A 16,686-nucleotide genomic window follows, 5' to 3' on the forward strand; every position below is an offset into this window, starting at 1 on the left:
TAATTTTCTATGTGTTGTTTTGTTATGGAAAAAAAATAAAATAAATGAAATATAAATGATTATTGATGTCAGACAAATAGAGAAACTGGTAATTAAAACTGGTAACACATCAAACAATAAACACTCACCATAAGGTTATTTGATCCTGCCCCCTGGCTAGTATTATTATTATTTATTTATTTATTGTTTTTAAGGTTGAACTGGATGGACTTGTGTCTTTTTTTAACCTAACTATGTAACTATGTAGTACTGCCAGTAGATGGGGTGTATGTGGGGTTCAGTAATACTGGACAAATAATCCTACAGGAGGACAGTCCGGTTTAGTTCCTTAACTGGATGTCTTAACACTAGAGCCACAGTTCTTGGATATGGTCAATGAGGGTATACACAGTTCCTACCGAGTTGCAGATAGGATGCAGTAGGGTCATCCATGGACTTGTGGACTTTAGATAATGCGTAGAACACCGGCACTTTAGGGCAATCTACTTTGAGAAGTTTCTTTCGATCAGGTCGTCACAATGAGCTCGATCTATAATTTTGAAGAGTCTCTTTTGATCTCCTTCATTAGGGGTAGGGGTCTGTTATTCAGTATTTGCTGGCACATTCTCAAATATCTAGTCCTGTCCATCAGAATTATGTCCCCCCCACCCCCCTTGTCCGCAGCCTTAATTATCAAATCTACATTCTGGTGTAGTTTTTGCAACGCAGTTCTCTCCTCCTGTGTCAAATTATCTTGGGGAGAATGCTCCCATATTAGTTTTCTGACATCATTAGTGACCGCTCTCACACAAAACAGTCCGCTCCGGAGACTGCGGGCGGGCGGGTGGGGGGGAGCTCTGGATCTTTTGGAGTGTCTTCCTGTCTCTACTAGAGAGGCAGCAGCCAGGACCCTTACAAGGCTCAACTACATCATACCTTCATCAGCTACATAACCCCCTTGAAGGACAACACATCCCAGATCACTTCCAGTGATGCCAGATTGTCAGGGCTGGGCTCAGCCCTTCCTTCTCTGAGCTGGCCGCTCAGCTGTCGGCTACTTGCCAGCTCATTTCTCTCCACAGTGACTCACCTGTTGATGATCTGCTCGTCAGTCCTGGCTACTTAAAGCCGTCCAGCTCACTTCATCTCTGCCTTTGGTCACATCTCAGAGACTTTCTCCTGCATTCCTGTTTAAGACTTGCTCGGCTGACGTCCCTTCTGGCTCCTAATCCTGCTTATTGTACTACTACGTTGATCTCTGGCTCTCTGACATTGGCATTGGCTGACTACCGGATCTGGTTACTGAACTCTGGCTATGTATTGACTACGCTTACTCTGTTTACCTTTTTATTATTATTAAACAAGTGTGATTAACTGTACTTCTGTCTCGGTCTGATTCATGGTTGCTGACACAGACCATGTACTGGTCCACCGCTGTTGCAAACATACATTTACAATCAAAAGAAGACATTCAGAAAACATTATAAAGCAATAACATCCACTTTATTTCTTCCTTTAAAAGCCATACAAACAATATTATAACATCCAGGTTTCATTAAAAAATAGGCAATAAATGTAATTTATTGGGTTAAATGGATTTCCATGTTCTACTGTCTGTCTCTTCATCAGTTTTCGATAATGTCTCTTTGTAAGTGACTTAGTCAAAGCATTTTTGGACACAAGTTGTTAAGCACCGACAGGGTCTGAATCACTGAGAGATATTGAGTTTAGGACATGGACCTCAAGGTTGATAACCCACATCAGCAGGTTTATGTTCTTGAATTGCTGCCATGCTGAAACCTTCCCAAACTCTGCCATAGTGCACACACAATTGGACCTCCTGGATTACCAGAGTCACGTGACTTGTTCACCATAATACTACAAATAGATAACTAACCCATAAATTGCAGGAGATTTGTGCCTTGTGTCTTTTTGCAAGATACATTTTTCATTGTTTGCCGATGTCCTCCCATGCTATGGAGTGAAAACTCATAACAGCTTTAAACTTTGAAGGGTTTAGAGTCACAAAATGATGTCTAAGTGTTAACAATTTACTGTTTTTGCTGGGTAGAAATTGGTAATATAGGATTTAACTTCCTGCCAACAATGTTGATTTTCAGTTTTTTTTTTTTTTACATTGATACTCTGTTTCCTTCAGTCTGAAGCCCAAAGGGTTGTCCGACGTTTTGGAAATATACTTCCCTAAGAGAATGTCCCTTTCACAAATCCACTTGTTACGGTTCTGACAGGGATCAGTCACAAACTCTCCATTGCTGATCTTCCAGCATCTCCAGGATCTGTTAAAAGAATGGTAATGTTATGATGATCTAAAAGGCAGTTTTTCAATCTTCTGTTAAATTACTCTTTTTACATCATTTGTAATTCTCCATATACAGTTGTGCTCATAAATTTACATACACTGGCAGAATTTATGATTTCTTGGCCATTTTTCAGAGAATATGAATGATAACACAAAAACGTTTCTTTCACTCATGGTTAGTGTTTGGCTGAAGCCATTCATTATCAATCAACTGTGTTTACTCTTTTTAAATCATAATGACAACAGAAACTACCCAAATGACCCTGATCAAAAGTTTACATACCCTGGTGATTTTGGCCTGATAACATGCACACAAGTTGACACAAAGGGTTTTGAATGGCTATTAAAGGTAACCATCCTCTCCTGTGATCTGTTTGCTTGTAATTAGTGTGTGTATATAAAAGGTCAATGAGTTTCTGGACTCCTGACAGACCCTTGCATCTTTCATCCAGTGCTGCACTGACGTTTCTGCATTCTGAGTCATGGGGAAAGCAAAAGAATTGTCAAAGGATCTACGGAAAAAGGTAGTTGAACTGTAAAAAACAGGAAAGGGATATAAAAAGATATCCAAGGAATTGAGAATGCCAATTAGCAGTGTTCAAACTCTAATCAAGAAGTGGAAAATGAGGGGTTCTGTTGAAACCAAACCACGGTCAGGTAGACGAACTAAAATTTCAGCCACAACTGCCAGGAAAATTGTTCGGGATGCAAAGAAAAACCCACAAATAACTTCAGGGGAAATACAGGACTCTCTGAAAACATGTGGTGTGGCTGATTCAAGATGCGCAATAAGTAGGTACTTGAAGAAAGATGGGCTGCATGGTTGAGTCACCAGAAAAAAGCCATTACTACGCAAATGCCACAAAGTATCCCACTTATAATACACCAATCAGCACAGAGACAAGTCTTAAACCTTCTGGCACAAAGCCATTTGGAGTGATGAGACCAAAATTGAGCTTTTTGGCCACAATCAAAAATGCTACAGGAGAGGAGAGGAGTCAACAAGGCCTATGATGAAAGGTCCACCATTCCTACTGTGAAACACGGAGGTGGATCGCTGATGTTTTGGGGATGTGTGAGCTACAAAGGCACAGGAAATTTGGTCAAAATTGATGGCAAGATGAATGCAGTATGTTATCAAAAAATACTGGAGGAACATTTGCATTCATCAGCCAGAAAGCTGCGCATGGGACATACTTGGACATTCCAACAACACAGTGATCCAAAACACAAGGCCAAGTAGACCTGTCATTGGCTACAGCAGAATAAAGTGAAGGTTCTGGAGTGGCCATCTCAGTCTCCTGACCTCAATATTATTGAGCCACTCTGGGGAGATCTCAAACGTGCTGTTCATGCAAGACAGCCCAAGAACTTACAGGAACTGGAGGCTTTTTGCCAAGAGGAATGGGCAGCTTTACCATCTCAGAAGATAAAGAGCCTCATCCACAAATACCACAAAAGACTTCAAGCTGTCATTGATGTTAAAGGGGGCAATATATGGTATTAAAGCAGAGGTCTGTCCAAAAAAAACAGTTAAAAGCCAGCAGCTACACATACTGCAGCTTCTGGCTTTTAATAATAGGACACTCACCTGTCCTGGAGTCCAGCGATGTCGGCACCGCAGCTGATGTTTCCATCAGCTGTTGGGTGCTGCCGCCATTGCGGGTAAGGGAACGCGGCAGTGTAGCCTTATGGCTTTACCCTGGGAGCCCTACTGTGCATGGGCAAGGCCCCGCTCCTCTCTCCTACTGGCCCGGCGACAGGGGGAGGAGGAGGGAGCCCCACGGTGACATCATGGACCGCGGCGCGGACTCCTGGAAGTGGGAACAGGATACCTCTCAAAGACAGTTATCCTGCCCCCCCTCCCCCCGAAAGGTGCCAATTGTGGCACCAGAGGGGAAGAGGAGACAAATAAGTGGAAGTTCCACTTTTGGGTGGAACTCCGCTTTAACCAGTCTGCTCAGTCTGAGGCTGTGGAACTTTGTGTAAGTGGAGCTGGTATAAGTGGGAGTTAAAAAAACAGAGTTAGAGTGTACAAGTCTTGCTGTTTGTTTGCTGTTTGTTTGCTTGCTGTTTGTTTGTTTGCTGTTTGTTTGCTGTTTGTTTGCTGTTTGTTTGTTAGCTGTTTGTTTGCTGTTTGTTTGCTGTTTGTATGTTTGCTGTTTGTTTGCTGTTTGTTTGTTTGCTGTTTGTTTGCTGGGTTGCATTTTTGGGGCTTTTCCTTTTAGTTTTTAATTTGCCTTTTGCTGTCACTTTTTAAATAGCTTTTTTTTTTTTTTTTCTCTGGTTCCATCAGTCTATCAATTAAGGGGGTGGGTTAATTGCTCACAGGTGCTTATTTAACTGGTTGTAGGACTCAGTCTGAGTGTGCTCAGTCTGAGGCTGTGGAACTTTGTGTAAGTGGAGCTGGTATAAGTGGGAGTTAAAAAACCAGAGTTTAAAACAGGAGGTTATAACGGGGGTCATAGTACCTGTGTAGTGTGAGTATCTGAGTGTTGTCTGAGTAGTGTGTGTGGATCGTTAGTACTTGTGTATTGTGTACTGTATACTCGTGTATTGCGAGTGCACGTAGGACTGTGAGTACCTGTGTATTGTCTTGTTGTGTACCTGTGTATTGTCTTGAGCATTAGTGCCAGGAAGCTAGCTGTTAGGTAATTTGGACAGGGTAAAATCCCCAAATCCTCACTATATTTAATAGGTACGATGCCCGGCGGGTGTGGAGAGGCGACTCTTTGTACATCTTGCCGCATGTATGCATTCCTTGATCATCCGATCGAGGGCGAATACTGCTGTTCAAAATGTAAGCACGTTGTTTCCCTGGAAGTCCAGGTTCTGAATCTGGGGAAGTAACTGTCAGCACTGAGAAGTCCCTCCATACTAAAGGTGAGCCAGGAACGTACACGGCAGGTGCTGGCAGGGGCCAGCACAGAGGCGGGTGGAGACAAAGAGGTGCAGGCACTAGCAAAGAGTAGATGGATGACAGTCAGGAGGGGTAGAGGGGGAAGTGCCAGAGAGGCCGATCCAGGACTGGAGCATCCCAATAAGTACGCTCCATTGAGTGACATTGGTGAAACCAGTCAGGGACCAGCACTGCTGGAGCTGAGGGACTCTCCTAGCTGCCAGGGGAAGAACTCCTCCAGTGAGAGTGGGGAGGCAGCAAAGGGAAAGGAAAGACAGATTCTGGTGGTAGGGGACTCAATTCTTAGAAGGACAGAGAGGGCAATCTGTAACCAAGACCTGAAGCGCCGAACAGTATGTTGTCTACCGGGCGCTCGGGTTCGGCACATCACGGATCTTGTGGACAGATTACTGGGAGGGGCTGGGGAAGACCCGGCTGTCATGGTGCACGTTGGCACCAATGACAAAGTCAGAGGCAGATGGAGTGTCCTAAAGAACGATTTTAGGGACTTAGGAGCTAAATTGAGGAAAAGGACCTCCAAGGTAGTGTTCTCAGGAATACTACCGGTACATCGAGCCACACCAGAAAGGCAGAGGGAGATTAGGGAAGTAAACAAGTGGCTGAAGAGCTGGTGTAGTAAGGAGGGGTTTGGGTTCCTGGAGGACTGGGCCGACTTCTCAGTCGGTAACCGGTACTATAGAAGGGACGGACTGCACCTAAATGAGGAGGGTGCAGATCTGCTGGGAATGAAGATGGCCAAAAAGTTAGAGGGGTTTTTAAACTAGGCGATGGGGGGGAGGGTCCAGAGACAGTGATAGCCAGCGCGGAAGATATTCCAGAGGGTAGTATTGGGGGCATTAGTGGTAGGTTAACCAAAGCAAAAAAACACAAGGTGAGTATAGTAGCAAGTCCAAGTTGCAATCTTGAAACACCCAATACGAGGACAATATGCGACCGGTCTAAACTATGTGGCATGTTCACCAATGCCAGGAGCATGGCGGACAAGATGGGTGAACTAGAGATACTGTTGTACAAGGAGGATTTGGATTTTGTGGGAATTTCAGAGACCTGGTTCAACAGCTCTCATGATTGGCTGGCAAACATTCAAGGGTATACCCTATACCGCAAGGATAGAGAGGGTAAAAAAGGGGGAGGGGTATGCCTATATATCAAGAATAATGTACAAGTGAATGTGAGAGATGACATCACTGAGGGAGCTAGGGAGGAGGTGGAATCCTTATGGGTAGAGCTCCAAAGGGATGAAGCTAAGGGGAAAATAATACTGGGAGTATGCTATAGGCCCCCTAACCTGAGGGAGGAAGTGGAGACGGATCTCCTATCACAAATTGGATTAGCAGCAAGGATGGAAAGTGTTATCATAATGGGGGATTTTAATTATCCAGACATAGACTGGGCGGAGGGAACCGCGCATTCATTTAAGGCTCGCCAGTTCCTTAATGTCTTGCAGGACAATTTTATGGGTCAGATGGTAGACGCACCAACTAGAAATAAAACATTACTGGATCTACTGATTACCAACAATACAGACCTGATCACAGATGTGGAAATACAATTTAGGTAACAGCGATCACAAGTCAATTAGTTTCAGTATAAATCACAAAAATAGGAAACATGAAGGGAACACAAAGACACTGAATTTCAAAAGAGCCAACTTCCCTAAACTACAAACCTTGCTAAAAGGCATAAATTGGGATAAAATATTAGGAACAAAGAATACGGAGGAGAGATGGGTTTGCTTTAAGAGCATATTAAATAAGGGCATTAGCCAATGTATCCCATTTGTAATAAATTTAAAAGAGCAAACAAAAATCCTGGATGGCTTAACTCCAATGTAAAAATGCATATAAAAGCAAAGGAGAAGGCCTTCAAAAAATACAAGGTTGAGGGATCATCCTCAGCATTCAGACTTTATAAAGAATGCAATAAGAAATGTAAGGGTGCAATTAGGACGGCTAAGATAGAACATGAAAGACACATAGCGGAGGAGAGCAAAAAAATCCCAAGAAATTCTTTAAGTATGTAAACCGTAAAAAAGGGAGGACAGACCATATTGGCCCCATAAAGAATGAGGAAGGACATCTGGTTACAAAGGATGGGGAGATGGCAAAGGTATTGAATTTATTCTTCTCCTCGGTATTCACGAGTGAATCGGGGGGCTTCAGTAACCAAAACTGCAGTGTTTATCCTCATGACACAACACAGGAAGCACCTACATGGTTAACAGAGGACGGAATTAAAATTAGACTTGAGAAACTTAACATTAGTAAATCACCGGGACCAGATGGCTTGCATCCGAGGGTACTTAGGGAACTCAGTCAGGTGATTGCCAGACCATTGTTCCTAATTTTTACAGACAGTCTACTGACTGGAATGGTACCAGCTGATTGGAGAAAAGCCAATGTAGCACCAATATTTAAAAAGGGCCCAAAAAACATCCCTGGGAATTACAGACCAGTTAGCCTAACATCAATAGTATGTAAACTCTTGGAGGGGATGATAAGGGACTATATACAAGATTTTAGTAATAAGAATGATATCATTAGCAGTAATCAGCATGGATTCATGAAGAATCGTTCTTGCCAAACCAATCTATTAACCTTCTATGAGGAGGTGAGTTGCCATCTAGATAAAGGAAGGCCCGTAGACGTGGTGTATCTGGATTTTGCAAAAGCATTTGACACAGTTCCCCATAAACGTTTACTGTACAAAATAAGGTCCGTTGGCATGGACCATAGGGTGAGTACATGGATTGAAAACTGGCTACAAGGGCGTGTTCAGAGGGTGGTGATAAATGGGAAGTACTAAGAATGGTCAGGGGTGGGTAGTGGGGTTCCCCAGGGTTCTGTGCTGGGACCAATCCTATTTAATTTGTTCATAAACGACCTGGAGGATGGGATAAACAGTTCAACCTCTGTATTTGCAGACGATACTAAGCTAAGCAGGGCAATAACTTCTCCGCAGGATGTGGAAACCTTGCAAAAAGACCTGAACAAATTAATGGGGTGGGCGACTACATGGCAAATGAGGTTCAATGTAGAAAAATGTAAAATAATGCATTTGGGTGGCAAAAATATGAATGCAATCTATACACTGGGGGGGAGAACCTCTGGGGGAATCTAGGATGGAAAAGGACCTGGGGGTCCTAGTAGATGATAGGCTCAGCAATGGCATGCAATGCCAAGCTGCTGCTAATAAAGCAAACAGAATATTGGCATTAAAAGGGGGATCAACTCCAGAGATAAAACGATAATTCTCCCGCTCTACAAGACTCTGGTCCGGCCGCACCTGGAGTATGCTGTCCAGTTCTGGGCACCAGTCCTCAGGAGGGATGTACTGGAAATGGAGCGAGTACAAAGAAGGGCAACAAAGCTAATAAAGGGTCTGGAGGATCTTAGTTATGAGGAAAGGTTGCAAGCTCTGAACTTATTCTCTCTGGAGAAGAGACGCTTGAGAGGGGATATGATTTCAATTTACAAATACTGTACTGGTGACCCCACAATAGGGAGAAAACTTTTTCGCAGAAGAGAGCTTAATAAGACTCGTGGCCACTCATTATAATTAGAAGAAAAGAGGTTTAACCTTAAACTAAGTAGAGGGTTCTTTACTGTAAGAGCGGCAAGGATGTGGAATTCCCTTCCACAGGCGGTGGTCTCAGCGGGGAGCATTGATAGCTTCAAGAAACTATTAGATAATCACCTGAATGACCGCAACATACAGGGATATATAATGTAATACTGACACATAATCACACACATAGGTTGGACTTGATGGACTTGTGTCTTTTTTCAACCTCACCTACTATGTAACCACTTCAGCCCCGGAAGGATTTACCCCCTTCCTGACCAGAGCACTTTTTGCGATTCGGCACTGCGTCACTTTAACTGACAATTGCGCGGTCGTACAACTTTACACCATAACAAAATTGACGTCCTTTTTTTCCCCACAAATATAGATTTCTTTTGGTGGTATTTGATCACCTCTGTGGTTTTTATTTTTTGCGCTATAAACAAAAAAAGAGTGACAATTTTGAAAAAAAGCAATATTTTTTACTTTTTGCTATAATAAATATCCCCAAAAAATATATTAAAAAACTTTTTTTCCTCAGTTTAGGCCGATATGTATTCTGCATATTTTTGGTAAAAAAAATCGCAATAAGCGTATATTGATTGGTTTGCGCAAAAGTTATAGCGTCTATAACTCATTAATAATGAGCACAACTGTATCACTTTTCTTACTGACCACAGTGCTGGAAGTAGCTTCCATCCTTTAAAGCAAAATCCCAGGCAAACAAACAAATACACACATAAAAAACATCTATGAAAGCTATTTAAAATCAGGGCCAGATCTAGCCTGTCTCACATGGGGGGGTGCAGTAAAAAATGTCAGGGGGGCAGAGGATGGGAGGTCAGCAGGGCAATATACAGGGTTCGGCAGGTCAGAGGATAGGGTCACCAGTTTGTAGGGCAGTGTACAGAGGCTATTATTTTGTAGGGCAGTGTGCAGTGGGTCAGCAGGGCAAAGGATGGGTGTGCACAGGAACTGGTAGGGCAGTCTACAGGGATCAGCAGGGCAAACGACTGGAGTCAGCCAGGTTGAGCCAAGGACAGGGGTCAGCAGAGTGGAGGACAGGGGTCAGATTGGTACAGGACAGGGATTGGATTGGTAAAGGACAGGGGTCAGCAGAGTGGAGGACAGCGGTCAGATTGGTACAGGACAGGGATTGGATTGGTAAAGGACAGGGGTCAACAGAGCAAAGGACTGGAGTCAACAGGGCAGAGGATAGGGGGCAGCTGAGCTGAGGACAGGGGACAGCAGAGTGGAGGACAGGGGTCAGATTGGTACAAAATAGGGGTCAGGTTGGTAAAGGACTGGGGTCATGTTGGTAAAGGACTGGGGTCAGGTTGGTAAAGGGCTGGGGTCAGTAGGGCAGAGGATAGGGATCAGCTGAGTGGAGTACAGGTGTCAACAGGTCAGAAGACAGGGGTCAGCAGGATGGAGGACTGGGTTCAGCAAGGCAAAGCACAGGGGTCACCAGGGCTGAGGATAGGCCTCAGACGAGCTGAGTGCAAGGGTCAGCGGGGTGGAGGAGAGGGGTCACCACTGGCAGGCAGAAAGGACAGGGGTTACCACTAGCCGGAGAGTGGATGGGGTCACTGCTGGTAGGAGAGAAGACTGGGGTCACTGCTGGTAGGAGAGTGGATGGGGTCACTGCTGGTAGGAGAGAAGACTGGGGTCACCACTAGCAGGAGAGAGGATGGGGTCACCACTGAAGGATAGAGGACAGGGGTCACTGCTGACAAGAGAGAGGACAGGAGTCACCTCTGGCAAGATGGGGGACAGGGGTCACCACTGGTAGGACAGAGGATGGGGTCACCACTGGCAGGACAGAGGAAAGAGTCACCGCTGGCAGGAAAGAGGACAGGGTCACTGCTGGCAGGATTGAGGAGAGTGGTCACCGCTGGAAGAATATTGGACAGGGATCACCACTGGCAGGGCACTTAGCAGAGCTTTCTCCAATCCCTGCACTGTACTCATCCTGAGCACAGGCAGGAAAATCTCCTCCTAGGCTCCTCCCCCAGGGCCGGTGCTACCACTAGGCAGACTAGGCAGCTGCCTAGGGCGCACTGCCACCTAGGGCGCAAATTCAGCTGCTGTATACACAGCTCTCTGGTGAGCAGATGACACAGACTTGTGTGTAGCGCCGGGTCTGAGAGGATTTACAAACACGAGAAGGGGGAAGAAGTGCAGAGACGGCGTGGCTCAGTCACTGGGGAAAGCAGACTTTTGATAGAGCTGCTTCGCACTGTATAGGAGAGATCTGCGCTCCCCTCCTACCAACAATACACAGAGCAGCCTGGAAGTGTCTTCCCCAGCTCCCGACAATCATCCTAGGCAGTGAAGCACACACACTGATTAAAGTCCTAGCTGGGGGGCTGCACATCCTGTGTATAAGGAGACATCAGAGGAGGATAATACAGCCGACTGATGCTTGTAAATGCCGCCCTATACACACCACTGACTGCTCTGCAAACTGCACTCTGTACTCACTCAACCACTCCCATTATAGGACAGTAAACAGTTCCTTCGGGATGACCAGCGTTCAACTCAGCTCTTCCCCCTGATAACCCCGAGCTCCCTCGAATGTTCCCTTCTCCGGTTACAATGCGCAGGTCACAGCGTGGCAGATTGGAAGCAGAGGATGTAGGTGAGTGCCCGGTCCTGGTACACAACATGCTGTTACTGGAGCTGATATTAGCGCTGTACAGGGTGGTCAGTGTGTCGGCTCTCTTTATGTTTCTTTTTTCTGCTGGTGACCACCCATAGAAAACACTGCCTACAAGTCAGGCTGCTGCCCACTAGTCCCTATGTATTCTCCTGGTTACTTCTGATATTGATGCACCATTTACTAGAACTGGGCCGCTTTTTCCTTCACTTGTAGCATCTTAAAGGGGTTTCTCCTCCTCTCCCTTCCACCAGCAGTCAGCGACTGCAGGAAGAAAATACAGCCAATAAGTTCAAGTAAATGCTGCCCCCTCCTATCCAGGGGTCTGTACACCCGCTGTGCCCATTATGAGGCGTTCCCACCATCCCTGTGCTGAGTTCCCGGGTCTGTACACCCGCTGTGCCCATTATGAGGGGTTCCCACCACCCCTGTGCTGAGTTCCCGGGTCTGTACACCTGCTGTGCCCATTATGAGGTGTTCCCCCCATCCCTGTGCTGAGTTCCCGGGTCTGTACACCCGCTGTGCCCATTATGAGGTGTTCCCCCCATCCCTGTGCTGAGTTCCCGGGTCTGTACACCTGCTGTGCCCATTATGAGGTGTTCCCCCCATCCCTGTGCTGAGTTCCCGGGTCTGTACACCCGCTGTGCCCATTATGAGGTGTTCCCCCCATCCCTGTGCTGAGTTCCCGGGTCTGTACACCCGCTGTGCCCATTATGAGGTGTTCCCCCCATCCCTGTGCTGAGTTCCCGGGTCTGTACACCCGCTGTGCCCATTATGAGGCGTTCCCACCATCCCTGTGCTGAGTTCCCGGGTCTGTACACCCGCTGTGCCCATTATGAGGGGTTCCCCCCATCCCTGTGCTGAGTTCCCGGTTCTGTACACCCGCTGTGCCCATTATGAGGGGTTAATTTTGTTTATTGAAAAATCTTACAAACAACAACTTATATACAATAAAACCATAATAAATAAATAAAACATATTTACAAAATAATTGAATTTGATAATACAAAACAAGAACATAATAAATGGTACAAACCAAATTGCGCACAACACAATCCCTACGGGAGAGCCAGACTAAGGAACATCACCGCCACCATGCATGTAGCCCTTTATCAAAAATGAATTTGATCTTGAAAATCTAGGGGAGTGAAACAAAAATACAAAGAAAAGCCGCACACCCCGAGATCAACAGGCAGCAGCTACAGAGTCCTGATATTCCTCCACGCCCTTATCCAGACCTCCTGCTGCCACCTGCCTTTCTCAAGACCCTGAATCTTCCCGACCTCACCCAGAATGTCCTGCACCACCACTTCCATAGGGAGGATTTTACTCCGTAAGGATACCTGACACCGTGCACTCCGCGTGAAATAACGGACTACTAGACTAACTAAAAAAAGTGTTTCCAAATCATAATCCCGACGAGTCTGGAATGCCCCATACACCCACTCTGCATAACTCATATGGGGGAGGAAGGGTATACTCAGAGCCCTCCCCACCCTCTATTTTAAAAGGGCATTGAAGTAGAAAGTGATCCATGGACTCCACCACTTCTCCACACTCCACTCTCGGGCAGCCCCGATCACTCATGGAAAGAAACTTCAAGTTGCCCTTCACATATAGTTTTCCATGAAAGGCAAGCCAAGCTTGTTCCCTAAACTTCATTGGGATTCTCTCCAAATTAATCAATCGCAAACCCACCCCCAAAACCAGGCCTGGGCAATCCCTCAAGGCCAGTGGCTCGCAAAAAGCAGATCTCATGAACCGCTTCTCAAGAAGTTTCCTTGGAAGAGATCTGACTTCTCCTGCTGTTACTTGCCACTGCCGAAGCATTTTCAAACATGAGGCAACATAAGGCGGGAGCTTATCATGCTTGACCCTCAGGCTTTTCACTGGCCCACCATTTTCCCAGTCTTGCAGAAAGGGCCTAAACCAGGACTGGAAAATACCAACCCACCCAGGCGGTCTCTCTGCCAACATGTTACCAAGATTGTACTTCACAAACATCAGAGAGAAAAAGACTACAGGGTTGATCATCCCTAGACCACCCTCCTGCCTAGGAAGGTAAGTCACATTCCTTTTGACAAGGTTTATTCTGTTCCCCCATAACAGCTGGAAGAAACAACTATAGATCCTGGTATAGAGAGAGACTGGCAAAACGCAAACAAAACTGACATACAGAAAAATCGGAATCAGGTAAGTCTTGATCAGATCAACCTTTTCCCTCAAGGAAATCTGCCAACCTTTCCAGCTTGCCACCTTGGCATTGGCATTCTCCAGCCTGTTCACTCAGTTTGCATGACCGTAGTCACCTGGGCCGAAATCAATGCCTATAACTCAAATTTTTTGTTGGGGGTCAACCGGGTGAACAAAACTCTCACCTTCCACGCCCATCCAGAAATCTTCACACTTGTCCTGGTTGACCTTTGAACCTAATGTCTCTGTATACTGCCTTATCACTGAGACCACCTCCTGCGCCTCCCCATTCCCAGAGACAAAAACAGAAACATCATCAGCATAGGCCACAACCTTCAAAGGAGGCTCACCAGCGATGCCCAAAGATACCCCACACAATGGTCCACTCTCTAGCCTTCTAATGAAGGGGTCAATTGCAAACACATATAGCAAAGGACTCAATGGACACCCCTGATGCACACCCGAGCCGACCGCAAAGGGCTGCCCGACCCAACCATTAACCAGAGGAAAGCTTTCAGCCCCTTTGTACAAAATCTTGAGCCAATCAATGAAACCCCCCTCCAGGCCATATTTGTCAAGAAGGAGCCACAAGTACTCATGATTAACCCGATCAAAGGCATTAGCCTGATCCAATGTCTGCCAAAAATTACCCCAACCAGCAGCCCTACAACGCTCCAAGGCCTCCCGGACAGCTAATACGTCTGAGAAAGTGCTTCTACCTTGGACTGAACAGTGCTGGTGGCGGGATAACAAACTGCCTGCAACTGGTGATAATCGCCAGAAGAAAATCTTTGCCAGTATCTTTCTATCGACATTAAGAAGGCTAACGGGGCGCCAATTCCCAATCGTCGAAGGACCTTTACCCTTTGACAGAAGGATCACTGCAGATTGCCTCATGGAAGGAGGGAGAGAACCCTCATTTAAACAGCCTTTAAAAACCTCCGCAAGGTAGGTAGCCAGGATCGTCTTAAAACATTTATAAAATTCGGCTGTCAAACCATCTGGCCCTGGCGTTTTCTTGATGGCTAGTTTATAAATAGCCTGGATTACCTCATCTGCAGTGATTTCATCTGTCAAATTCATCAAAGGAACATTACTTTCCAGTCTTGGTGTAGAGTCCAAAAAACCCAACATCCTTGTCCAATCAAGGTTCCTTCCTCCCAGGAGATCGGCATAGTATGACCTGACAACCTCCAGGATACCTGACCTAGACTTCGTCAGATCCAATGTCTGCCAAAAATTACCCCAACCAGCAGCCCTACAACGCTCCAAGGCCTCCCGGACAGCTATTACGTCTGAGAAAGTGCTTCTACCTTGGACTGAACAGTGCTGGTGGCGGGATAACAAACTGCCTGCAACTGGTGATATTCGCCAGAAGAAAATCTTTGCCAGTATCTTTCTATCGACATTAAGAAGGCTAACGGGGCGCCAATTCCCAATCGTCGAAGGACCTTTACCCTTTGACAGAAGGATCACTGCAGATTGCCTCATGGAAGGAGGGAGAGAACCCTCATTTAAACAGCCTTTAAAAACCTCCGCAAGGTAGGGAGCCAGGATCGTCTTAAAACATTTATAAAATTCGGCTGTCAAACCATCTGGCCCTGGCGTTTTCTTGATGGCTAGTTTATAAATAGCCTGGATTACCTCATCTGCAGTGATTTCATCTGTCAAATTCATTAAAGGAACATTACTTTCCAGTCTTGGTGTAGAGTCCAAAAAACCCAACATCCTTGTCCAATCAAGGTTCCTTCCTCCCAGGAGATCGGCATAGTATGACCTGACAACCTCCAGGATACCTGACCTAGACTTCGTCAGAGAGCCCGTACTGTCCCTCAGGCCATTGACCGTCTTAACTGCTACGCTCTGTTTACAGTTCTGGTAAAGGTCAGGCGAATGGTATTTCCCGTAATCCCTCTCCTGAACCAAAGAGGCGTGCCGGTCATATTGATGTCTCCTAAGGAGGAGCTTCACCTCAGAGATCGCCCCAGAATCTCCTCCATTCGAAACAAGGCGGTCAAGTTTCCTCCACAAACTCTGGTAGGTGATATACTTATCTTGCTGCTTCTTTCTTCCTATGGCCTTGAAAAGCCCAACAGTCCACTGTTTAACAAGCTCCCACCATTCTGACTTGCTGTTGCAAAAGTCCAGGATCGTTACCTGTGCTTGAAAAAAATCCTCAAAGGATTGTCTTACTCTCTCGTCTTCCAGGAGGGCCGAATTCAATCTCCAGATCCCCTCCCCCTAGGTGGCATGTCTGGGGCATTCAGAGGTACAGGTAGAATACAGTGATCAGAAAACTCTACTGCCCGACACACAGGTGCCAAAAAAGCAGAGTCTCCCTTTAAAAAAAACCTATCTATCCTACTCTGACTACTACCTCGCTGAAAAGTGAACCCCTTGCTGTCTGGGCAGCGCTTAATGTGCGCATCTACCAGACCTGCTTCCCTAACTATTAAGAAAAAGGGTGTCATAGCCCAGCTTATCTCTGAAACCTCTCCTGTCTTTAGACCTAGCAATGGTGTTTAAATCACCTCTAAAGATAACCTGATGGGCCGTAAAAAGAAAAGGCTTAATCTTTGTAAAGATTCATTTCCTGTCCCACTTCGTCTGGGGACCATAGATGTTAATCAGGCGCAAGTCCTGCCCCTTCACAGAGACGTCTAAGACCATGCATCTCTCTATTTCTACCTCAATTACCCGCCGGCACGTTACCATACCAGAAAAAAAGACTGCAACCCCAAGAGACCAAAATGAGGGACCACGTCTCCAATCCTTCTTTGCCACATGTATATCGGCCAGACTACTCAGATGGGTCTCTTGCAAAAACAAAATGTCAGCATCAAACTCGCTGAGCAAAAATAAGGCCATATGAAGAGCACTTACTGATCTTAAGCTGGCAACATTAATGGTTGCCACTTTTAACGGAGTGGGAACTGCCATTAGAGTAGTTGAGGCAGCCGTTATTTAGCCTGACTACTCCCTCACCCTGGAGAACCAGCGCGCTTCGTTGAACCCTGGCACTCATCATCCATAGAGGATGCTGAACTGAAC

General features: G+C 45.9%; 1 protein-coding gene across 2 annotated transcripts in view; it reads right to left on the reverse strand.

Moving 5' to 3' along the window:
* Positions 1-1,481: 1,481 nt before the first annotated feature.
* Positions 1,482-16,686, reverse strand: part of LOC141126888 (C-type lectin domain family 12 member B-like) — a 61,206-nt gene continuing 46,001 nt past the window's right edge. For both annotated transcript variants that reach the window (XM_073612942.1, XM_073612931.1), the window contains exon 7: positions 1,482-2,276. In XM_073612942.1, the coding sequence (XP_073469043.1) occupies positions 2,096-2,276 (181 nt within the window). In that variant the 3' untranslated portion in view covers positions 1,482-2,095. The remainder of the gene's footprint in view (positions 2,277-16,686) is intronic.

Source organism: Aquarana catesbeiana, linkage group LG01, assembly GCF_042186555.1.
Source record: "Aquarana catesbeiana isolate 2022-GZ linkage group LG01, ASM4218655v1, whole genome shotgun sequence".
In the NCBI taxonomy this organism is placed as follows: domain Eukaryota; kingdom Metazoa; phylum Chordata; class Amphibia; order Anura; family Ranidae; genus Aquarana; species Aquarana catesbeiana.